At 35.1% G+C, this 27,430-nt stretch overlaps 1 protein-coding gene across 8 annotated transcripts in view; it reads right to left on the reverse strand.

The window, feature by feature from the left end:
• Positions 1-27,430, reverse strand: part of adgrl3.1 (adhesion G protein-coupled receptor L3.1) — a 203,282-nt gene that overhangs the window by 119,505 nt on the left and 56,347 nt on the right. For all 8 annotated transcript variants that reach the window (XM_073951209.1, XM_073951189.1, XM_073951177.1 and 5 more), the window contains exons 4-5: positions 18,364-18,473; positions 7,821-7,835 (exon numbers count right to left, since the gene is read on the reverse strand). In XM_073951209.1, the coding sequence (XP_073807310.1) occupies positions 7,821-7,835; positions 18,364-18,473 (125 nt within the window). The remainder of the gene's footprint in view (positions 1-7,820; positions 7,836-18,363; positions 18,474-27,430) is intronic.

Here is a 27,430-nt window from a genome sequence, read left to right on the forward strand (position 1 = left end):
GTTTGTTATTTCAAATAGAGATGCACGGCATGTGCTGTATGCGCATACAAATAGAGAGTGATGAGCTCTTGACATGCACCCCCTTTTTCCAGATGCACCTACAGCACGGTCTGTTTAAAACATCTCAACTTATCAGAATACCGCAAGTGAACCGTGAGTTATGTGACAAGAACCAACCAAACAGCTTTGTACTATGAATGGATTTTACACATTTCAGTAATAACAGTAGACCAAATGTTATTAGTAGTACATACTGCCAAACGCAGAGCACCCAAACACTGCAGCACGTTTAAGTTTCCTTCATAAATAAAACTTGTATCAGAGCCACAGAAATTGTTTGTCAGTGTTAAATCCTCAGAGAGCAAGGTTGATGCTTGCATAGCTACAAAACATGTCACATGAGCACGACCTGGCGAAGAACATTGAAATTGGCGAAGGAATTGATTCACCACGCATTTTCTATGCAGTTTTAGATGCGATGTGTAAACAGCCCCTTGCACTATTATCTTCTCAAATAGTACAAAGTCACTCAATCAAAAAAAGTGAAGCATTGGAAGAAGCATTTCTTAATTGTATGTAATCTAACGAGATTATAAATATCTCAAAAACTGGCATACATTAACAAACAAAGAAACTTAAGAGTGCTGATGGATTTTACATGATCTATTTCTGATCATCATGTTTTACAGCATGTTTAGATATCTATTAAGCAAAATATACTGCCTGCCATTAAAGTATTATTAAAATGATCAACATTGCTTGAACTGGCAACCAAAAAATAAATATATAAATAAATGAATAACACTTGTGGGGAAAGAATTTTAATTCATTGGTGGATTAAGACAAAGTATGGTCACGGTTTATTTGGATGTTCGGTTTGTTAAATTTAAGTTACACTGTATCCACATGCCAACTAATTTTCATTAGATTATAAGTAGACTTTAGATTGGGGTTAGGGTTGGGGTTAGGGTTAGTGCAAGTTGACATGTACTTGCAAGGTTTCTTATAGTCAGTTAAATGTATGTTTACCAGCAGTATCAACAGCTAGGCAGACAGTCTACTTATACTCAAATGGACCATCAAAATAAAGTGTTACTCAAAGTATTTTTATTTCACTAATGTACTTAAGTATTTTAACTTCATCATCTTTTTTTTATTTATTTATTTAAGCAAACCTTTCTCCACTATGTTCCACAACAAAAATTTTCATAAGTGTAGCTGAGTAAAAAGATAATTTGAAGTGGAGAAAATAAAGTGGAGAGAAACAGATAGTGGTGTTTAATTCTTGAACAAGCTTCATTTGATCAGTTAACATGTTAAACAATTTCACACATTGCACTGATTAATTAATTTGTAAACTGAACTGACATCTGTTCACGACTCACCAACTTTGTCAAGTCATGAACTCACTGATTCAAATGATTCATTCAGAGTCTCCAGTAAACTGCTCAATGATTCAAATGATCTGTTCAGAGTGATTTTTCAGTAAATGTTTCACTGATTTTACAAACTGATTTGAATAGGGTTCAGCATGAGAATGTTTTCACTTGAAGTATCATGAATAATCTTTGTGATTATTAAAGCAGTGGCAACACGGTGGTGCAGTGGGTAGCATAATCGCACATGCTGGAATTTATTCAGTGAATGAGTTTCCACACATGGAGGCCGCCGGCTTGTTTTTGAAGACAAAACCGGACTGGAACGTTGTTTGGAGAGTCTCCTCTTTGCCGGCTTGTGTTGTTTGTGTTGTGAAGTAGAAACTGTGTTGTATTTACTCGGTTAAATTGTTGAAAGTAAACTCTGAGTGATTACTTTGAGATCTATACGAAGACACGTGTGCTGAGGAGGGTGCCTTTTTGTTTTATTACATTTTTCTCATGTTTTTGTGGTTAGTAGGGAGTTAAGTGAATGTGATTTTATTTGTTACATTATGGGTCCTATCATACACCCGGCGCAGTGTGGCGCAAGGCGCGGCGCAATAGTCTTTTGGTAGTTTCAGCTTGGCGCAAGAGTAGTTTTGAGGCGTTGCGCTACGCTGTTTAAATAGCAAACGCATTAGTGCTCATATGTGCGCCCATAGGCGTTCTGGTCTAAAAAGGAAGGCATTCTGAGGCGCACTGCTGGCGCGTTGCTATTTTGAGAAACTATAATAGATTTTTCATTAGACCAAAACAAACCCGGTCTAAACTCCGGCACAAAGTTGCGCCTCGCTAACACACTGCTTAATACGCACAAGAGAGCAATAGGCAAATATATTTACATATGAAAAAAGTAAATATTAAAGATATATATAGGATATAATAAGAATAGATATAGGATATAAATATAAAAGATTAAAATATTACAAAACATATTATTTTCTAGCCTACATAAATATGAAAAGCCACTGCTTTATGTCGTCTTCATCTCGGGAGGCTTTTTCAGTTCATTCATAACAATTTGCTTTTGTATAATGTTATTATTATTAGCAGTATTATTTATTATATCCATATTTATATTTGTTTTATTAAAACAAGCTTAGATTTGCCCACCTGTCAGGTTTTAGACCATATGGGGCACAGCATGTGTTTTATAATATAACTCAGGTTTTTGAGCACACTTCGTTTTTATTGTTCAATTATTTGTTTGCTGTAGCACATTTAAAGTTGAAGTAAGAATTAATAGCAAAACTTTTTTCTTTTTTAAAAAGCTGATAATATTTTTTTCTTCAGGAGAAAGTCTTTTTGTTTTATTTTGGCTAGAATAAAAGCAGTTTTTCAGTTTTTAAAAACCATTTTAGAGACAAAATTATTAGCCTCTTTAAGCTTTTTTTCTATAGTCTACAGAACAAACCATCGTTAAACAATAATTTGCTTGATTAACCTAATTAATCTAGTTAAGCCTTTAAATGTCACTTTAAGCTGTATAGAAGTGTCTTGAAAAATTGTCTTCTCAAATATTATTTACTGTCATCATGGCAAAGATAAAATAAATCAGTTATTAGAGATGAGTTATTAAAACTATTATGTTTAGAAATGTTGAAAAAATCTCTATAAACAGTAGTATTAGCATGAACACTGAGGTCCATGTCTTGACATCTGTGTTTTGAACTAGACTTTCTTTTCCTTTCACTTTAATGTGAAGACTCTTGTATGTTATTGACCAAAAAAAAAAACACATTAACAAATGCAATGATCCACAACCAAAGTCTTCGGAAAGCTACATGCTTTGAGCCAGAGAGAGAAGGCCATCTATTAAATCATATCTGATGACTAACCCGATTTATACTTCACGACTCCTGCAGAATCCCTCAGGAGATTCAGAAAATCTGCCGCTCTGACTTCTCTAACCCTGAGGAAAATTCACACGGTGTGAGGATTTATGTGGGGGGTGGTTAAGAATCATCACCCTATTTTTCCTGGTACATTAAATGTGAAGACAAAAATAATCATCTGTTAGGCATTATGCAAATCAAGCTTAATTTGTCCTGCAGAATTATGGCTTGTGATGCTTCATTCTGCTGGGTGAAATAAGCCACACTACATGTCAGGCAAAAACAGAACTTCTGTTTTCTATTTTTAATTCTAATGGCATTTTGAAGTGCTGTGAAAAATCAATGACCAATAAACACAGTCGAGACCGGCTTAAAATCAGGGTTCGCCACCATCAGTACTGAAGGCCAGGCTGTGATGTGGGTATCTTATGGTCTTGTGAGTGAACTCTGTTTGTGTGTGTGTGAACAGCTACTATTTTCTCTCTCTCTTTGATTTATAATGATACTCCAGCAAAGCATGCAGATATACTTACATGGTGACACACAAACAGGGATCAGCGCACAAACATTCACACGAAATGCCTGCCTGCCCTTTCCCACCATCCAGTTCCCAGATTGAGCGACATCCTCATGGGAAGTGTGGCTGGTATTTTAACTATTACGGGATGTTTCCTTTTATTGTTTTGGAAGCATTAATTTTCCACAATATGCCTCAATCCAGGAACTTCTTTTGGCCTTTGATAAACTCAAGTACATTTGTGTTCATTTAATTTATATATTTATTTATCACCTACTTATTGTCAGATTGTTATATTTTTTACACCTTTTCAACTTGCATTCAAGTATTAAAATCAATTCAAAAACATATGCAAAATGCATTTTTGGAGTAAATAATTCCTAAAAGCTGTTCTGATATACATGTTCAGATTCATGAAGAATGTTAAAGATGTGTTTTCAAAATGTTAGCTGGTAAACAAAATGTACACCTGCTTTCCACAACAAGTTAATGCTGTGTAAATCCTTAGTGTTCATTTTATTAAATTGATAACATGTTAATATTTTGCAAGTTTGTTTAGTCTGTTTTTATTTTTTTATTTTTAGCTGAGAGCTAATAACTAACCACTGAACTAAAATATAACTCTCATTATCACTTTTTACCCAATTGTTTAATCAGTGGAGGAGAGATGAGACAAATACACCAACCAAACTTCCTACTGTACTTGTACAATGACTGAACAATAAAGAAGGAGTTCATATCACTGATTACTGCATTTTCTTATTCAGTGATTACTTCAAAATGAGTTACTATTAATACGTTACTGTCATGGATTATGATTTAGTAATCGAATTGTCTCTACTAAAAAAAGCACAGTGGAGCTAACTAAATATGCACAGGTTAAATAATTATTTATTGTTAGGCATACAGTATGTCTTTTTTGCATTTACGTGATATACTGGAGTCAAACCTTTGAAGAGAGTCCAGAATATCCCACTGTGTTTGTGAACATGCAACTTACATACAGTAGTTGTAATTAATCAGTGGAGATTATGCTAATTGTAAATGAGCATGCACACAAACACACACACTCTATTTACCAATGACAGAAATTCAATAATAGATCTTCTGAGGAAGTGATTTTACCCATTTTTAAAGTTTGTAATTCAATACCCTTGTTAAAATAAAACCCATATAACTACACTCTCAGAAATAAAGGTACATGAGCTGTCACTGGGGTGGTACCTTTTCAAAAGGTAAACATCTGTACCTAAAAGGTCCATATTAATACCTTAAGGATAAATATTGGCACCTAAAAAGTACAAAAGTGTTCCTCTTAAATTTTTTAGGTACAAATATATACATTTGAGGTACCAATATGGACCCTTTAAGTACAAATGCGTACCTTCTGCAAAGGTACCACCCCAGTGACAGCTCACGTACCTTTATTTCTGACAGTGTATAGTAAATGGATGTTTGTCAAATGTGTATATATTTCATTCTTGTTATTTTGTTTAAGTTATTTTTTTACAAAACACAAAAGAGTTCAATCATTCAGTTTTCTTTGGCTAAGTCCCTTATTTATTAGGGGTCGCCACAGAGGAATGAACAGTGTGCCCAAATTGACTACATGCATTTCAGCATCCATTACGTTTGCCCTTTGCTTTTGAATATGTGTGCCTCGGTTCTGTTTCTCATTTGCTTTAGAAAACAGTTTGGGTTTAGGGAAGGGATTGTGTGGGTCAGTCAATCATAAGGTGAAATAATATAGACAGCTTCTGGCAGATGCGCATGAGACAGATGTGTAAATGGCACATATGAGAAAACGTAACCCAGTAATGTATTTGAGATTGGCAGAAATGTAAACAGCGGCCTCTGGTGGACTTACGAAAAGAGCGTGTAAAGGGGACATATAAGAAAATGAAGCCCAGGAACAAATTTAAGCTTCTCAAAATATATACAGCGTCCTCTGGTGGACTTGTCAACATGAGCTGCGAAAAAGACATCGCTGGAGCCACGTATTTCTAAGTTAGCCCTGCTGGGCACCTATTCCTGAGTTGCAAAAAAAGTTGCTCTCCTGTTTGCCTGCTTTTAGTGTTCACATTCGGAAGCAGTTAAGTAAATCGTACAAAGTTATAGGCTATTACATATATTACAAGTATAATATTTTTAGGTTCATGACCATATATAACAACAGACATTCAAATCATGATTTTAAAATCTCAGTAGAAACCTTGATTGTACTGTAAATATGACATGACAAAAATTTGGCATTGTAACAGTTATAGAATTCTGGTAGTTCCAGTGTTAACATAATGATTAACTATGGAATACAGGGCTCTATTTTAATGATCTAGGCACTAAGTCTAAAGCGCATGGCACAAAAGCATTAAGGGTGTGTCTGAATTTACTTAAAAAAATACAGGATTGTGCTTATTGACTCAATGAGCTATGGGTGTGTTTTGAGCATAACAAGCATTAAATCAGTTTCATCTCCCATTCCCTTTAAGAGTCAGTAGCCTCACGTCATTGTGCATTTGCTATTTACACGGTGGGCTTTGTAAGTGAAAAAACTGAATGCTTTACTAGTCAGAAAACATTTAGACAAACAACCTGTGCAATGATGAAAAACGAGCCTCCTCCTCTGCCTTTTTACTTTCTCTTTACTTTACTTTTATTCTTTACTTAATTTTCATGGATAAGGAAATGGTGTTGTATGCACTCCACTAAATACATCTATTAGCCTATAAAATATAATTTAGTTTGTTAAGCACAAACATTTGTTGCTAAACTTTTTCTAAATTCACTTTTAATTTCCAGCAAATGATTAAATGAACAATAATAACAAGGTCTGGTCAAAAAAAACTATGCAGTTCTATCCAAACACACGTCCTATTCTTATAGGACAGGATGAGTAAAAACTTCTATACTTGTTTTTATTAAAACAAATATCAATTTGCATATAATAAATACCTCTAATAATAATAATAACAACATTATACAAATGTAAATTGTCCTGAATTAACTGAAAAAAAAGCATAGAGGCAGTTGTTTTTATATTTATGTAGAAAATAATAATTTTTGTAACATTTTAATCCTTTACTTTTTTCATTTGTAAAGATATTTGTGTGTTGCTCTACATCCTGTGTGTATTAAGCAATGTGTAAGCATTTAAACCCACATACAGTAACTAACAAGCTCTGCGCTGGACTTTAGACCTGCTTTTAGATGGTCGATGATGCAGTCTATTTCAGTTTTTCATAGTCAATGCACCAACAACGCACCTTAACACACCTTCTTTTTAGACTGGCACACCCATGAGTCCACAAAGTAGTGCACAATGGATTTACAACGTGACGCAATACGTGAAAAGTAGGGTTGTGCTGGTTAAAAATTAGCAACAAATTGCGCCATACACATCTTGTGCCGGATGTATGATAGGCCGGCCCCATGATGCTTAAAAAGTGCTTCCTCTTGTTTTTCACAAGTACACGTAATTTACTCCTATTTTTACAAATGTTGCATGATTGAGGCCCCTTGAAAAGCTTCTTACTAAGCAAATTTAAAATTACAGTTTTTTTCTGTTATCGTTAATTCAAAATTAGCTGTTTAACACGCATTTCATTCTCTTCAGAATCCAGGCTCCCTGTGTCTCTGATAACTGTTCATGCATCATCTCCAGCTATGCAGAAAATGTTATTATGTTAAGGTTTAGATTCACCCCAGGCCATTCAAGAAGCACACATCGCAAGACATCAGTTTCACACTGCCACGTCTTGTGGTCAGCACAATCGCCAGCTTAAGTTTTAACAGCAGCAACACCTCCCTGTTCATTTGATACACGGCAAACCACCAGATACACTGAGAGAGATCAAGAGAGATGAGACAGTGAGAAACAGAGGTCTAATTCAGAGAGATTAGAGCCCTGGTCTCAGATCAAGTTTCTCCTTCGCATTCCCAATATAAACCATTATGAGCTACTGATCGCCAATCTGTCATTAGTATCGAATAACACCATAACAGCCTGACAGTGAATTACACACTTAAATTACATTAAAGTAATGGACCTACCTTTCTGTTCCACTTCTGCATTCACGAAAGGGTGGAAAAGGCAGAGAGAAAGAGAGAGAAAAAGAAAAAAAAAAACAGATTAATGATGCTGTATTAAAGACTTCACAGTAATTCAATTCCATATGCATGTAATATGCATTGGATCTTAACACAATATTGCAAAAGTAGTCAAATGTGCCTCATTTGGAAATTCTATTAACAAAGTGATCATAATTTCTGAAAACAAATAAAATGTGTCTGTATGATATTAGACTATTAATGAGAAAAATGAACACATGAAAACACACTAGAGGGCAAATACAGAAAAAGAAGGAAAGAAATGGGTCTGTTTCACAAACATTTCTCATGTGTCTTGGGTGTTATGGTTTAGATACAGAGCAGCTTTCTTGGCCAAACTTCATGGCTGATAAATAAAAAGTCAAATTTGGTTTTACTTCAATAGACTGCTTCGGTCGTAATGTCAAAACACAAAAGACTTTTCCGCTGCCTGTTCACTCCAGATTTCGCTGTGGCTTTTTTTGAATTATGTTTTTCCACTGATGATAAAAATAAGGTCTTTGTAAACATAACTTGATGATACTTGGATGTTTGACAATGTGAATTAAACACACCCATCCTGAAAAGACTCATTTTGAAGCAATTATTTTTAAATGCTTATGTTTCTGGTATTTTACTACATAAAAATGTTGAGGGGCAAGTATGTACAGAAGGCATGAGCTGGTATAAGATTATGATGGTATGACAACCTTGAATAAAAATATCACGGTTTCACAGTGTTGTGGATTACTACTCTCCAATATATTCTTTTTAAATGTCTTGGTAAAATCTTTTTTACCCTTTGAACACAATATATTCTTTCTGAGAAACATTTATAATATTTTAGAACAGTAAACATGTCAGGCTAAATAATTTAAATGAATCATTGACTTCTGATTTCTTCATTAAGTTCAAAAACTGTGATTTCTTTACAATTTTAAATGGCAATTCTTGGATATCTTTTCTGCTAGAGATAATGAAATTCTGTAGCTTTTGAACCATATAAAAGACAGCTTCCAAAAGGTTTTCAGCATAAAAATATGTGTCCTGTCTATTCCTCAAAAACTTGAAACAAAACATATACCAAAGGAACGGTATAGCAGAAAATTTGGCCTTTTCCAAACACTGGTATACCTTGAAAACGGCTATCATCTCATGCCTAATGTGCAGTTTATGCTATAGGATTAAATGTATCAGTAATTTATATTTAACACATACAATGTGCACAGTCCCTTTTATTTCGTATGTTTTTGTAATCAAAGTACACGTTAATCCACATTACAATCTGTAGTGGCAGTTGTTTTGCGTTGTGAAATGTGTTTTAAGCTATGAAATTTAAATGAAAGCCTCATTACTTCGTATATTCTTTTGGTATCTGAAATTTGCCATCTAAAAAGCTTTGACTATTTAAGCTCATGAATTGAATACCTCATTAGCAATTGTGAAAGGAACCAGCATCTTTTTTGGTTTTGACACCACAATGCAGAACTCTATTTCAATTAGCAGGATTTAGGAATCTTTATAGTAAATTTGTGTAAATTTGTGCATGTAAAAATAAGACATCATTTCCTTGACCAATGCAGTGTGTTAGAACTGTGAAGAAGGGTTCGGAATATACAGTAATTAGACAATAAACTATTAATTTATTTCATTTACACTACCAGGCAAAAGTCTTGTCGTCTATCTAAGTTTTAGAAATGACAAATATCTTGACTTCTAGTTGATCATTTGGTATCAGAAGTGGCTTATATGAAAGCCAAAGGCCTCTAGATTACGATTATTTTACCAAAATAAAAAATGGTTATGCTTTGATTTTTAATGATTTAATTAGGACAGTAAGGTCTGACTTTGCTTAGACAAAAGTCTTGTCACTTAACAGAAATAATGTACAGTATAGAATATAAAGTCATGCTGCAGTGGAAAAATAATTAATATTATGCATGACTCCCATAAGCTCGGAAGACTGCATCCATACACCTCTGCAACGACTCAAATAACTTAATAAAGTCATCTCGAATGGCAAAGAAAGTGTTTTTGCAGGACTCCCAGAGGTTATCAAGATCCTTTGGATTCATCTTCAATGTCTCCTCCTTCATATTACTCCCTGGTGACTGGGCTGGCCAATCCTGTAGTACCTTAACCTTCTTTGCTTTCAGGAACTTTGATGTGGAGGCTGAAGTATGAGAAGGAGTGAAGTACGAGAAGAATTTGCCCTATCCTTTGGTTTTTAATATAATAGGAAGCACAAAAGTCTTGATTTTTTGGCTGTTGACTGACTCTGCAGATCTCTCACAAGCCCCCATACTGTATGTAACTTCAAACCATGATTTTTCCTTCACCAAACTTGACTGATTTCTGTGAGAATCTTGGGTACAATCGAGTTCCAATAGGTATTCTGCAGTTTTTGTGATGATTGGGATGCAGTTTAACATATAACTCAATGGAATAATCTACCTTCTGCCACTTTTCCAAATGATCAACTAGAAATCAAGTTATTATTTGTTGCTCTTACAACTGGGATCACTGACAAGACTTTTGTCAGGTAGTGTAGTAAAACTAAAGTGAAACACAATCTGGTTCTCGTTGTTTGTACAATCTCAAATTTACATTTGCATGCGTTTTCTAAACTATTCATATTTCTTTCTATTTTGTCATAAGTTCAAATTTCTGTCACAGTTGAAATATTATGCAACCAACAGTGAATGGCAATGTTTTTTTCATTGTATTCATGAAATGACAATAATACTTGCCTTGAAAAAAATGACAATGTAGACAGTTGATGCAATTTATGCTTCTTTGTGTACGTGTCTGCATGTGTACCTCTCTATGAAATATGCATGAGGATGAACTGTTAATGCATCACTCAATAAATAAGCCACCACACAAGAGAGAAAGAATGTGTGAGTGTGTGTGAATGAGCTTCCAAGAGATCTGATTTAGAAGCAATTATGTCACCCACACACACACACCTAGTCAAGTTTCAGTCCCATTGTAAAAGGATCAATAACAGATAGTCATTTGCTGTCAGTGATAATGAATAAAGAACTGCCTGAGCAGACAGGATGAGCTTAGTCCTGCTGGAAGGTTACGACTTCCTCTACTAGTACGCAATCCATCACAGCCAAAAGACAGGCTGATAAGGAGGATGTAACAGAGACTCCTGCTGTATGTTTACCAAAATCATTACCAAACCTGAAATGAAAAAGAGACAGATATAGTTCAGGCCACCATTTGTTGAATGAATAGAGGCACTATTTGAGAGTAGATCTTTTTTTTTTTTTTTTTTTTTTTTGGAACAACCAGTCCAAGAAGTGAAGATGTTTAGTCAATATAGACTTATTTTTTTGATTCTGGCACATACACAAATCATTAGCATTGACTAGAGCGAGACAGCCATCCAGGACTAATTAAAGGAGTAGTTCACTTCCAGAATGATTGGTCACCACTGACTTGACTTCCATATTGTATTTTCCTACTCTGGAAGTCATCTACAGTGGCCATCACCTGTTCAGATCCCAACAAAATATCTTTTTTTGCCGTGGAGGTTGAATAAATGATGACAGATTTTTTTCTTCAGGAAATGAAAAATAAGTGAAGTTTTACTAATTAATTTAGAGAGGAGCACATGATATGATTGATCGGGGCTTGTCTCTCTGTAATCATTAGTAAGCCAGTCGGATCATTCCAGACTCACTATAAATAACCCAACTAGCATTACTCCCTCATCTTCTTTTTTTAAAGAATCCCCTCATCCACCCCATTTCCACCTTTCCTCCTTTACCAGGACCTCTCGAGAACTACCTGATCTTGTACCCTTTTACATGCTCATTGACCAGGCAGAAGCACTGGGCTCAATTATCTCTGAGCTTAGGGTTCTCTCCCGGGACAGCATGCTAAATCTGTTATTATTATTATTATTAAGCAATATCTAAGTGTGAACTCTTGAAACAAAAGTCTCTAGCAGCAGGATTGGGCACCATAACATGTACAGCCAATGGAATAGTTTGCTCACGTGATGTGTAAAATAGTTTTATATTGTTTATACGGTACATGTTGTGCTCTCCCTCTTAAAAGCTAAAGCATCAGAGTTGATGTCATTCGCTACCATATGAACTGATTTGAGTCTCTCATTGACAGATGAAGATCTACCTGCTTACACTGCAAACACGAGGGCACAAACAGTTAGAATTTTTAGCCCCCTTTTTAATTTTGTTTCTTCTCTAAATATTTCCCAAATTATGTTTAACAAAGCAAGGAAATGTTCACAGTATGACTGATAATATTTTTTTTCTGTAGAAAGTCTTGTTTGTTTTATTTCGGCTAGAACAAAAGCAGTTTTTAATAAAAAAATAAATTAAAAAAACGTTTTAAGGTAAAAACTTTTTTTTCCGATATTCTACAGAACAAACCATCGTTATACAATAACTTGCCTTATTACCCTAACCTGCCTAGTTAACCTAATTAACCTAGTTAAGCCTTTAAATGTAATTTGAATTGTGTATAGAAATGTCTTGAAAAGTAAAATATTCTAGTATAATAATAGTAAAAAATAGTAAAATATTATTTACTGTCATCATGGCAAGGATAAAATAAATCAGTTATTATAAATGAGATATTAAAACATTATATTTAGAAATGTGTTGAAAAAACTCTTCTCTCCGTTAAACAGAAATTTGGGAAAAAATAATTAGGGGGGCTAATAATTCAGGGAGCTATTAATTCTGACTTCAGCTGTACATATTTCATATCAGAGGCATGAATGAGGCTCAGATTATAACATAACGTCATAGCTAGTGGTTTTTTGGAGGAAAAAAGCTGAGGAGAAATTCAAAGAAAAGTTTCTCAAATAGTCTACCTTTTTTATTTGATTATTATGTAGTTATGGCAATTGACTCTGCATACAGCCAATGTAATGATAACACGTGAAAAAAACTACAGTATTGTAATTTATATCTATTCATCATTATTACATTTATATTATATTATAATTACATAATATTTAACAATTTTATTGATATTTATTTTTACAAATAAAACTGCTGTGCCAAGCTTAATAGTTGTTATTTTTATAACTATTGCATCCTAAAAATTAGACCTGTTTAACAAAACTTAAACAATCTTTCCATAAATGTACCATACATCACTGAAAATGGGAGAATCCCAGCTTTAATTCGGTTAATAGCACATGGTCAGGTGGTTCAGATGTGTTGCAGTTTTGAATATAATAATTTTCTTTAAACTGGATTTTCTCAAAAAGATGACTTTCTGAGTCTGAAATAAAACAAATCTTTGACATGGCCTAAATCAACAGTCAATATTAAAGATATCAAGGTTACATTTTCACAGAATATTATTTACATTGTGTAGAATGATTTTATGTCAAATACATTGAATCATAAAAATATCTTTAGCTGACGGGAGTGAGTTACATAAATATATTAACCCTGTTAAATCCTGGTAGTTTTTGATCCAAGGTTGCTGGTTTACATTGTTTTTTTGTTTTGTTTTTTTTTTGCTTGTCAAGTGCTAGTCCTAAACTTTCAAAAAAAAAAGAGAGATTAAACTAGCACTTGATCAGCAAAAGTCAGCTTAAATGACAAGGAAGGACAAGAATACATTAAGTCAGACCAGCAACCATGGTTCAAAACCTACCTAACCAGCGTATACTTTGTTTTTTTTCAACAAGGAGGCAATTCCCAAGTTTTTTTGATCCCCAGTGACTTTCATTGTATTGACAAGAACAGTTCAAACAATCTTCAATTATATATTTAGCCTTTCAGATGAAGAAAAAAGAACTATGAGGGTGATTAAATGATGACTCCAAGGCAAAAGATATACAGGGACACACAATTCTAAGACCATGATTAACTACAATCATTTAAAACAACTTTATTCCCTCCATTAAGAAACAGTAGTTCATCACGCAGATCTAAGAAGCAGGTACTGAGTATCTATAGGAGTTAAAGTTTTCTGAGCGTGTAGGTAAAACAGACATCCCATATTGAGGCCAAAGCAGAAAGGTTGACTGGAGTTCTGCCAACTCCTCCATCACAGGGGAGAAGAGAAAGCCAGAAAAACCTCAAGAAAACATTTGGAACATGTTCCCAAGGGTTTCTAAGACTGAAGTAATTAAATTACCTGCATGTGTGTGTGTGCATGTGAGACTGTTTGTGTGTGCGTCTGGATGTATGATGGACCTCCCTGCTAATTAGTGGGCCTGTGGAAAAAATGTTTTAGACTTTTTTGACCAGATGGTCACAAAGACACATGCACGCACTTATAAAACCCACACACACACACACACACACACACACTCCATGACCCCTATGCGCAGGACGATTTATGGTCAAAAGGTCAAAAAGAACCGTGTGTGCATCCTGCCTGTGTGTCCTCTGTGTCACTTAGCTCTGTGTAAGAAATTCCAGCATGTCTCTGCTCTTCCACCCATTAGTGAATCAGTGTTTGTGTCAATGTGTAGGTGAAACAAAGTGTGTGAGTGTATTCAGGCTTTTCCTGCTGCCAGTGCCGCAGTCATACGATACTGATTTATCGTCAGCGTTGCCATGGCCACCCCAGATTGAAACACCAACCCCACAGAAACTGTGAGAACTTGAAACCACATCGCTCTGCCCTCAGATGATTGACAGGCTCTTTTCCAGTGAGCCATGACAAGGGACGAGGCCGGACAACAGGGGATGAGCGCAACAAAAGCGCATTCATTTTTATTTTTCTGTCAGGTACAAGATTATATTTGGTGACGGATTTGACTGAGGTGCCAGGTAGCAATCACTGCAAAGTTGAGGAGCTAGGAAAGCAGAAAAGTTCCAGCTTAAGATGCAAATGACTCAGTGACAGTGAATAGATCCAGAACTAATGGTGTCATTATGGTGGTCTAGAGGACTTAGGATTTTTGTGAGAGTACATGTGAATTTACATTTTTTACCTATTTTTGAAAGCCAATTTTGAGCAAAGTTGTTACTTTTTCTTTCATACGTCAACATATTTGTGGCATATTATCCTTTATAAATGTCATTACCGTAGACTTTTAACACTAGAACTAACGTTTAACACTAGTACAGTGACTCTGACTGTTCACACAGGTTTGTACAGAATTTTTTTTTTCTAACATTATTTTTAAAAAATTAGAAAACAGAGACGCTTTGAGTAGTTCTGCCTTGAATGGCCATAGCGGTGAAATTGATCATATAATTAATAATAAACATGGTGCGTCCAAAACCGCATCCTTATGCACTATTTTATGCCATTTTGTAGTATAAATAGTAGTAATTACTGGGTTCACACTGAAAACTCATATATAACTATATATAACTCATATATAACTATAAAAATAATAAGTGCACTTCAATTACCCGCATGATACACTTATTCAACTGTTAAAAATACGAGTGGAATGATGGACACTTCACGCACTCAACGACCGCAGCTTTGCTCACGTATCGGAAGGGGCGGAGCTTTCGGCCGCTCATGTTGGATTACTTTATTTATTTTGGATTGTGAAAGCAGTATGTTATAATCATGGCAGGTATTATTTGACACTTTTAGTCATTAATTTCACTAATTTGGCAACCGTCAAAGTCATCAGGGAAAAGTTAGAATTTTCATTTAGTAAAGAAATAAAACATTAGTATTCCATTTGCGACTACATTACATTCATATACTATGCTGTTGAGTGTGTAAGTGCATAAGTACATAGTGCATAAGTGCATAGTGTGCCATTTAGAAGCTACAGTATTTTATTCAATCGCAAACTTTTTTTTTTCACACATGCCCATAAGGTTTTTACTAAGATTTGAAATCAGTGTTAAGCAAAAATGTATCGTGATTAATCGCATACTAAATAAAAGTTGTTAGTTAATTAAATTAATTTAAGTGTGAGTATTGTGTATATTTATTATGTATCTTTGTATGTTCTTGGTCAAAACAAACCTTTATTTTGTATGTGATGTATGTGTTATTTTGTATGTGTCATGATTATTCTTTGGCCAGCAATAATAAAAATGCACATTAGATATTTTGAAAATATCCCGACTTGTTTTTATTTTACAAGGAGATGAACAGAATACTGACAATCAAAGAAAAGGTTTCTTAGAATTACATGTTTGTGTCCTTATGCTTATTATTGCCCATCCTAACATGACAGATACAATTTTTCTGGAATTTTCATTCCAGTGGTTGCTGTCTAAGATTGTTTCCAAAAAAAATCTAAAGTATTGTAACATCCAAAGGTAAAAATGTGTTGAAAAAAGATGAATGTAATAATTTACAAAATTCATAACATGTTTTATCTGCTAAAATATTCTGTTCAGTCCTGATTTGGTGGCTTTTAGAAAACAGAAGCAAGATTTTCTTTGTGGTGAAAGATATTTTTCAGTCTCCACTTACCGGATACAAAGTGAGGCACACTACAAAATAGTAAAAATAATAATAATAATAATAATAATATACAACACAATTCCTGAGAATTTTTTTAGGACAACTTAATTGTTTTATGCTCAAATTACTTGAATTTGTTAAGATTACCAATTTGTGTAGGGACAATATGAATGAATTGTGTGAAAGCCAGCATTTTTACACTGTACAGAGTACACAGGGCCAGGCAAAAAAGACAAAAGACAAAAGTACAGATACATGACTTAAACATATATGTGTTGCCATGCAAATCATGTACCGGCCATCTGGCTAAAGTTACTTCCAATATTTCAACTTGGTTCTTAAGATGACCGTAAGAAAGTCTGTAAAGCTGGTAAATATCACACTACATGTGCAATAATAATAAAAGGGGACATGACGTAACTATCTGTAAAGCACTGTTTACAGGAATCACATTGGAATTACATCAGTCAGGCATAACTTTTCATCTACCAAGTATTTCTACCTCAAAAGGACAATTTCTTGAACTTCATAGCTCAAATGATAAAACAGACTATCACTAAATAATTGATCTAAAAATGCAATCTTCACATTTCGTGCATTTCTATAACTCTGATTAAGGGAAAAAAGGGGGTCAAAGTGAAATCATTTTCTATGATAAGCATCATTAGACCACAAATGGAACGCTCATTTAAAACAACCTAAGCTACACGGCTAGTCTGCACAATGGGTGCAAACAAAATGTATTGCCAATGGGCATGGGATGATAACCGTTTTCAAGGTATACCGTGGTTTGGAAAAGTCAAGGTTTTTTTAAACCGCCAAATTTTTCTGCTATACCGATCCTATTGTATGGTTAAGATTTTTTTTTTTACTTTTTTAGGACGACAATATGTCCAGCAGAGAAGCTATCAAAAGATGTCATTTTAAATTGCAAAGAAATCTGTTTTTGAAACTAATGAAGAAAGCAGAAGTCAATGATTTATTTGAATTATTTAGCCTGACATGTTTAATGCTCCAAAATATTAAAAATGTTTCTTAAAATAAAATATATTGTGTTAAAAGGGGAAAAATGTTAAAAAAAGAATATATTTTTTGCAGTAATCACAATACCGTGAAATTGTGATATTATTAAATAAAATTATTAAATTACCAAGGTTATTATACCGTCAGAATCTTATACTGGCCTAATTGCCAATAATAATAATAATAATAATAATAATAATAATATAAGAATTGTTGTTTTAATTATATCCAAAAACATTGTATATTAAATTTAAAAAAGGGTAAAATGATTATAATTTCCTGTCAATATCACAGAGTAAAGAGTTCATGAATCATGAACCTGTCAAATAACGCATTAATTAAAATTTGAAAATGAATTAAAAATTTCAGTAGCAATAACTTTGTTACATTTTCTGAAAAAAATGGTGTTGATAAGCAGTCGTTGAGGTGTTCCGAGTGGTTTTGAAATGTTATGTGGTTGTAGATACAGTACCATCAAATGCTTGGATCTTGAATTTATTTGTTTTTTAGCCATTTTATTACACATTATATTACAAGAAATATAAAAAAAATCAAGTTTAATACATTTATTTGGTTTAGTTCTGTGTTGCAAAATGTTTAACCCTAAAATGACAATATAAATTATTTAAAAAACTATTCAGTCCAAATAACTCCCACATTTTAAATAAGAATTCTTACCGTGGCTTTCATTAAATGACAAGCTTTACATTACTGCACCTAAATATGCATATAAATCAGCATTTATGGTAATGTTTAGGTTAACACATGTTTAATTACTTTCTTTGTAGCTTCACTGTAACCCTGAGGGATAAATCTAAAATATTTTTGTAGACATTTACACTACGCCACAAATTCTGTTGAGAAAGTGGAGCTTGAATTAAACCCAGAACACCACAAAACAAACCAGAAAACGTTGACACATACATAGATCTCTGGGAAGTACCAGTAAACATCTTTAAGCTGCGCAATTTGAGACATAATTTCTGTCTATAGCCTCGAGCAAAAATAAGTTTTGCGCCAAAGTTTAATACCTAAAGTTAGATGTCTGTTCAAATACATATGAGAAATAGTATTTTATTCTCGTACTTACTGTATGGCACACACTCATACTGAACCTCCAGGTATTTGTACGTTCCAGGACACGGATCGGGAAAAACATCAGGGCCAGCTACGACTGCACACTGAGTTCGGTTGTTACACCTGAGAGAGAAAGACAAAAGCATATATACAGACAGATGAAGCAAGGCTATTTGTTCAGTTCATTCAACATCAACTTGACATTAAGCATAAGATCTGTATGTACTCGTTCAATATGCACGATGAAAGTTAATGAGCCCTAAAATACCATTTTCTTCAAACCAAAGCGAAAAGACACTTCTCCATGACCTCAATGAAGCTGGAGAAGTCAAAATGCAGGCTCCCATAAGAGCCCAGGAACACACGCTGCTGTTGTTTAAATCTAATTCATATGTAGGTCGTACTGTATGTACATGTAGGTCTGAAAATAGAGAGCAGGATGAATTCTGGCACACACCAAAAAGAAAAAAGGGAGGAAAAGACAGTCTTGACAAATCCTGCTTGGCAGGAGCACATGCACACACACATGCCGATGACCACCACATGACATCTCTGTCATATTTCATGATTATTACACCCGGTATAAGCCCAAATGGACACACACACATGCAACTGACACATGTGCAAACACACACACATCTTAAAGCTCAGTTTTATCTCCCTCAACGGGTAACCATGGAAACCTTCCAGTCCAAACCCATGGGGCACTTAAAAATGCACACACACACACAAACACATTTCAGCTTTTCAAGTTTCCAAGCTTAGCTTCACAAAATCATTATATGACAAGCGGCAATCTGACGCACTCAGGTGTGTGTGTGTGTGTGTGTGTTTTGCAGAGTACTTTTCAAGCTGTCAGACAGTGCAATATAAGATTGGTCCCTTGGCATTTTTGTATATTTGTGTATAAGTACAGGTATGTTAAGTGTGTGTTGCAGTTTGACCGTGTGTGTGTGTGGCCCCTAATTGCTGTGCTGAGTGAGAGTGACAGTCATACTCCCAGAGTGCTGTGGGGCATCTCTGGTTTCCGGGGCGACAGCTCTTGTGTGGCACTGTGCTACACTCAGATATGACCTAATTTAGGAGCAGAAGAGAGAAGAGGAGATTCTTTTGTCTTTTGCTGTAAAGGTACAGATTTGCATGCACAGAACACCCATTAGCCTGCTCAATGTACTCATTCATGCACGTTTTGCGTGTGTTTTGGTGTTTACTGTTGTTCGGGTGTATGGGAATGTTCGGATTAGACAGGAGGCCGTGAGGAGATGACAGCGTGTGTCACATGAATACATCAGCATCATCCAGATGTACAGAGACACTGGCCTTGAAAAAAAATCACCTGACTGGAGATTTCCGAGGGCATCCTGTGTGTGGGAATGAACTGTTTCTTATTTCGCTCACAAACACTGTCAGATGTCAGGTTTAGCGATCCTCTCGTTTGATGACATGGGTCCCATTAAGAGGGGTGTTGTTAATAGTCATGAGCGTCCTTGTAGCTCAAGTAATGCCAAGCGGATGGTTTCAAATGTTGACAGTGACAGAAATAAATATATATCTGTGGTCAATTCAATTACCATCTGCTTTGAGAAAGATTTCCAGTTTATCCCCACTTTGAATGCATAACTGAATAAAGATGTAAAATGTCAACATCAGTGAGATCAAATTGGCTTAAAGAACCTATGAAGTAGTTTGGCGAGGGCAGTTTGCTTTCCAGTATTCAGATATTTTGGGGGGAACATGCTGAAATGTTCATCGCTTTTAAAAACCGCCAGTAGCTTTTAGTTCCCATCACAACTTGGCGAAAACACAAACCCACTTCACTCCCAATCAAATGTTTAGAAAAAGAAATCGCTAACAAATCAATGAAAAGCATGGGCAGCACACCAAAGAATATGAATAAACTTGCACTTTGCTATTTGCACTTTTTATTTGATATCAATTTGTAAATGTACAATCATTGGTGTAAAGTATCAAATCACAAATACTTAAACTACTGTAATTGAGAAATGTTTCTCAGGAATTGTAATTTGCTAAGTATTTTTTGAAATGTGTACTTTTACTTTCTCTTGAGTACATTTTAGTACATCTCTCTTGTCTATGGTGATTAGAAAAATCAGTGATTTCTGTCCAATCAAATCGCACATAGAATGTAAGTCACATCATAATGAACAAACTCAAGACAAGGGCACTTTATAAATGCAGAAAACCTTTAGAAAGCATTAAAATGTCCAAGAAGATGTCCAAAATCTTTACACATAATGACTTAGAGACTGTTCATAGACTGCATGTCATTGATGAGAAAATGAAGGATGACGATTGTATGATGACTGTAATCACCAAGCAGCCTTAAACAATCACTAAATGGAACGAATGAAAAATAGAAGGAAGGGCCGAATGAAGGAGGGACCAAACTAATGAAGGAAGGAAGGACCAAATGAATAAAGGAAGGATTCAAGGAAGGACTGAACAAACCAAAAAAGGGACGAATAAATGAATGAACATAGGGCATAAGAAAGGAAGGAACAAAAATATGAATGAACGAATAAATGAATGAGCGAACGAATGAAGGAAGAAATGAAGGAAGGAACAAAAAAAAAGAAACAAAGGACACAAAGAAAGGACAGAACAAACAAACAATGAAAGGAAGTTTGGAAGGAAATAATGAATATAGCAAGATTACTATATGGACTACAGAATGTTACGTTTACACATCCCTGCACAAACTGCATGTAAACGCATCAACTTTTCACACTGTAATGCTCACTACTCTTAAGTACTCTTGAGTACTTTTTATTTATACTTATATTTACAACAGATACTTTCACTCTACTTGCACTACATTTTTGGGGAAGTTATGGTACTTTTACTTGAGTAGAATTTTTCAGTACTCTTTCCACCACTACATACAATACATTAAATATGAATACTCATAAATAAATATCAAAGTTTACAGTATGTACGGGTCAAATTGAACTACGGGTCCAAAATGATGTTACAAACATTAATAGCATGGTAAATACTATAATACATTTTAAAGTTAGGTATCTAATTTAATGTTTCAAACATATTTCATAAAATCAATCTCAATATATAGTTAGTTAATGCTACTATTACAATAATGTGTGGCACAGTGGCTCAGTGGATTGGTCGCCTCACAGCAAGAAGATTGCTGGTTCGCAAGAAGATGCAACTGCGTTCATACATCAGGATAGCAGGAGACAGAAACAAAGCGAGTAAAGTCAGCCAGAAAACATGACAGATGAGGTAACTGTGGGCTCTTTTTGAGAATTAGATATTTGGCACTTAATAGTGAAGCCGGCATGGTCGGTAGTACTGTCGGCTCACAGCAAGAAGGTAAATCAATTGGCATTTCTGTGTGGAGTTTGCATGTTCTCCCCGTGTTCGCCCGGGTTTCCTCTGAGTGCTCTGATTTCCCCAACAGTCCAAAGACATGCAGTATAGGTAAATTGAATAAACTAAATTTGCCGTAGGGTTTATGTGTGTGAATCAATGTTTCCCAGTACTGGGTTGCCAGTTCATTCCGCTGTGGCGACCCCTGATTAATAAAGTGACTATTGTTACAATAATATTAGCATTAATGTAATATACTGAGTGCTACATCTTCATTTAATGTAACAAATTTATTTCTATAAGAAAGAAACAAAACACTTTGAGATGTGCTCTTAATAATATATAAGGTAACACTTTATTCTGATGGTGTATTTGAGTATTAGTAGACTGTCTGCTTAACGTCTGTTGATACTGCTCCTTCAACATGCATTTAACTGACTATAAGAAACTTTGCAAGTACATGACGGTTTACACTAACCCTAACCCCAAACTACTGAGATGTACTGTAGATGCAATATAACTTAAATTCAACAAACGGACTATCAAAATAAATTGTGAGCATATATAACAGGATGTTGGATAGTATTACATTTTATTTAACTGTTTTTAACTATTAAAAATGTATTGCTGACAAATGGGTAATGCCTAGCATTCTGAAGAACAGCATAAGTATAAAAAAAAAATCATTATTACAATTATTTAGTGTTTTGTGGATTTCTATTGACCTTATTCTTTCATGTACAAGCGGCCACAGCCATAGGAATGTTTTTGGCTCGAGACTCTGGTCTCATTCACTTCAATTGATTTTTAAGAGTTAAAAATAACTAGTTATGCTGATTGATGTTGTAAACTGATATTTTCTTATTATATTTTTATGTATAGTCATGAACACACTTGTTTGTAGAGCGGACTGTTTTCCACTGTTTATTATTTCTAGTCATTTCTCCCATAGGCAGCTGAATCAGACGTCTAAAACAATCACAAAAACGAGCGCACTTTAGCATCGCAGAATAAGGTCAATAAGCCATTAAAAGATTCTTGTTCTAAACATGCCTTTTTTGCAGTACCCTGTATATGTTGTTACATAGAATGACATTTTAGTGTGTGCCTTCAGTAAATCACAGCAATCCCTTCATACTGCAATACAATATTTTCATTCATTTTGTTAGTCATTACAAAATCAGTATCAAATTTACTTGACATTTGACAGCAGATGTTTTGTTGCATTATGGTAAACATATTTTTTTTTATTACAGAAGTGAGGTTGAAAATGAGATTTGGTGAGATTGATGTTTTTCTCGAAATCACTATTATCACATGTAATGTAACATAATCAATGTTTAGAGAAAAATCAAAGATCCTGACCAATCACAGCCTTTTTTACCATTTTCATTTCTGGAATGAGCTGTTTAGCATGCAGCATGTGAAATCAGTTCTATTCTCTCTCTCTCTCCCCTGAATTGCATCAGACCCGCTAGTTGAAATCTCTTTGTGTAATATATTATGTCTGCCAATAGATCTTGGATAAGGGGCTCCCAAACAATCACCTTCCAATTACCTCCCCTCATTGATTAGAGCATTAGCCCGCCATGACACACACACATACACACACACACACATTCTGTGAATACATTAGCCCAAACTGAGTGAGATGTAAAGGTCAGACAAAATGAGAGAGAGCGAGTGACAGAGAGAGAGGGAAAGCGGGAGATGAGGTGGAGAATGATAAATGATGTGTGATTCCAGCCACAGCTTCTATAAAAAGCAGCGGAGCAGGACAGAGAAAGAGAGGGAGAAAAAAAGGCGAAATCTTTCTCTTGTCTTCCGTTTCATGGAACGTTTCCTAATTCCTCTGTGGGAATTATACACTGCTACGTTCGGAGCGTGCCTCGCACATTAGCAGCTCAGAGTTATATAAACTGAAAAATGTATCTCTTGTGTGTTGATAACAGCGACCTGACAGCATCCAAACATCGAAATCGGCTCTCACAAGAGATTGTGAGCAAGTGTTACAGGTATATATGCTTGTGTGTGTGTGTGTGTGCGTGTATGAAAGAAACTCATAAATGGTAATTTCCTCCACATTGACTCTGGGCATGGTCTATGGCCTTGCTAATTGGATCTTACAGTCTGGTCTACCCTGAGGCAGTGTGTGTGCGTGTGTGCGTGTATGTGTATGTGTGTATGTGTGTGTGTGTGTGTGTGTGGCAGCTGGCAGGTGGTAGAACACGGAACCTCGGGGCAGGATATGGTGCTTTCTCCCTTACACATTTCCACTGATTACACGCACACACAGATACACACACACACACACACTGGGAGTGATTCTGATTTAACAAAACACTGTATAATCAAATCTGCCCAGTTCAAAATGAAAAACATACAGTAGAAGCCGCCATTTTAATGAATTTTTTATGAGGGCAAGACATGGCGTTACGCAGCATGACACATCCGTTTTTACTTTATGAAGGAATATTCTCATGCATAGCCCATTTCCCTAAATCATTCTTCCTGTGCCATGGGGTGCCAAATTGTCATGCCCAGTCAAAGTCAAGGGCAAATGTAAAATATCATTCGTATATCATAATGAAAATAATGCCCTAAATTATCAGTACACGCATCAGAAATGCAAGTCTCCAAACTGCATTTGTTAGTGTTCCTATAATGATATTTTAATGGCTCCTCATTTTGTCTCCTATACGGTTTTAATCAAATCAAGGTCAAAAAATATTTTTCTCATAATAAACACTGCATCATCAGCTCTTTTCTTTAAGTTAATTCAAGTATCTATTTTCTCTAAACCCTTCCTTTTCGAGAGCCTACTCTCTTCTGATTGGTCAGATTGTCTTGCTGCTTACAATGCATGCTAGAAAGCCAAATGCCCATTAACATCTGAATTTCAGCTCCGGAGGCTTGGTCAGCATTTGTCTACACAGAGATACGAACAGTAACGATGGTGTCAGTTTTGCCGTTTGGTCAATGCCAGGTCATGCAAAGTGGATTTGCTTTCACAGCGCAGAAAACAGCATCTTCTCATTGTGTCAACAACACCAAAGCAAACTCTTTCAGGCCTCAGCTACAATTACAATGTTAGAGGGTAGGTCAAAATAATGACGTTTGCAGACAGCCAATGAGGACAATAACTGACATTATGTTAATGTATGTAAGGCTTTGGGCACGTTAGGCCATTTGAAAAATGCTACTAAGGGAGAGCACAGACTTAGTGGCACTTGGAATTATCAAATTCTATCAGCATTCTGAGTGATTTTGAGATGTGGATAAGTTTCAACATTAAATATAGAAAAAAAGTATATGAATTTTTTTTTTTATTACAATGTCCCAAAAACACACACACAATGCACAAGTCACGGACTATGTGAATAACTAGAACCTGAATATTCCAGTGTGAAGTTAAAGACTTATTTGTAACCTTACACCCTTCTGAACACACACTTGATCATTTGACCAGACCACTAGACCTGAGTGACCCCCAGGAATTATCCTAAAGATGAGAATCTAAATAAAACCTTATGATCAAGCATTATTTCTGAACAAAAATAAATATGTATATCGATCAACATTGTCAGCCTACTCTATGAAAAACATGGGAAATACTGTTGGGTCACACTTTATTTTAACTGTACATTTCATGCTATTAGCAAACCAAAAAGACTTTCCGCTCAATAAATTACTAATTAGCTGCTTAATCATAGTTAGTAAGGTAGTAATTGGGTTTACGTATTAGGTAGGATTAGGGATGTAAAATAAAATAATACTTAATACTTATTTGTAATAATAAATTGTTTATATGCCAATAATAGGCAGGTAATAAACCAGTAGTAAATAGTGTGAATTGTTACTTAAAGGGGTGGTCCACTACAATATCATATTTTTGAATTTTAGTTGATATGTAATATAGCTTTGTAAACATAACATCTTTGAATGTAATACGATCAAAGTTCAATGCAAAGGGAGACATTGGCTTTTACAGAGTTAGCTTAGCAAAGCCTACAGCGAACAAAGTTTGGGGACTTTAAAAAAATGCATCCGGGCTAGTGAGATCACAAACACTTCAGGTTATACGCATTCACCACACGCATACACCCTGTGCAGCAAAGGGGCGTGACCAGTTATGCTGTAATGTTATAGCAGTGAAAGCTAAAATGCCATTCAAACACTGCTATTTCAATAGAGCTTGTGCTGTTTCTGTATTTGAACTTACAAGGGAAACGACACAAAGAGAGAAGTCTATACAGTTTAATTCAATTTAATTTAATTTAATTTAATTTAATTTAATTTAATTTAATTTAATTTAATTTAATTTAATTTAATTTTATTTTATTTTATTTTATTTTATTTAGTTTTATTTAATGTTCGAGAGAATTATAAAAATACATAACAAGAATTTGAAAATGGACAGATTCCAGAGTCTCTTCCAGTTCAGTCCTGGATTCAGCTAAAACTCCTCAAAGAAGGAACAGCGCCAACCATAATAGAAGAAGCTGTGGATTGTGAGCCACAGCCTGTAAGTATTTTTATTTGTTAAAATTGATCCATTACATGCATAGTGTATAGCGTTAATGGTATGTTGTAGCAAGATCCTAAACAAGGATGTAAGCAACGGGAAATGTTGTTTGGCACTAATAAATATTGGTGCCAAACAACAAATAATTTAACAATTTAGCTACAAATAATTTTTTATCTGTCAAACCGCTGCAAACAGCCACAATCTTCAGCAGCGTTGCAGTGTCTCTCTATGCTGCCGCTTTTCCTGTGTTATACATCTCAAATAACAAACTCGCAAAAGATATGTGAACGTTTCATATTACTTACACATGCTTATTCCGAATATAAGTGAAAGACACTTGTCAGATTTTATTTTAGAGAGCAGGCGTGAGGTTCAGCTGTGTCCTCTGTGTCATTTTTTGTCTGATTCAGGCACAAACTGATACTGCTAACAGCTACTCTGTCTGACAGTGTTTACACAGCGCAAAAGCACGTGCTTGTAGGGCCGTGACACTTCCTGGTGACGTGGACCCGATCCGCGAATCACAGCACATTATGTTAGCTGACCAATCAGAGCCTCTTGAGGGCGGGCCTTTTAGAGGAACTATGACATTGGTTTTCATGTTAGCTGAGTAGCTGTATATAATCAAAGTAAGATATATAAAAATAAAATGATTTTTTTTTTTTTTTACAAATGAAGCATGAGCACACATTGCTTTGCACCTTATAAACATTACTAAATCTTAAAAATACATACTGGACCACCCCTTTAAACTAAAGTGTTACCTACTATTGACATAAGTGTATTCCATTGCCATTATTACATAATGACATGTTTGTGGCTGCTATGTTGGATATAAAGGTACACAACATCCCGCTGGTGAAGCTTGCTCACTCTCATTGGCTGTTGTGTGTATCCTACCAGTGGCAGTCTGATCAAGAGTTGTAAATACCAAACACATTTGTAACAATTTCTGAATGGGGAGGCTCTGATTCGATTGGGACCGGTCAAATAATCATAATGATACAACACAATTGAGGAATTTTCGGACAAAAGGTGGGTTGGGACAACCCCAATCATTGGGGGAAGAATCTGGGCCCAAAATTGGGTTTAAAATCTTCAAATGCGTAGCCAGCGTAAGACTGGAACTACTGCCAACTCATTTCAGGCAGTTCAGAATTGGTTCTTTCTTTGGGGAGACAATAACTCCATTTATCATTCACTT

The sequence above is a fragment of the Danio rerio genome, chromosome 1 (genome assembly GCF_049306965.1).
Source record: "Danio rerio strain Tuebingen ecotype United States chromosome 1, GRCz12tu, whole genome shotgun sequence".
Classification (NCBI taxonomy): Eukaryota; Metazoa; Chordata; class Actinopteri; order Cypriniformes; family Danionidae; genus Danio; species Danio rerio.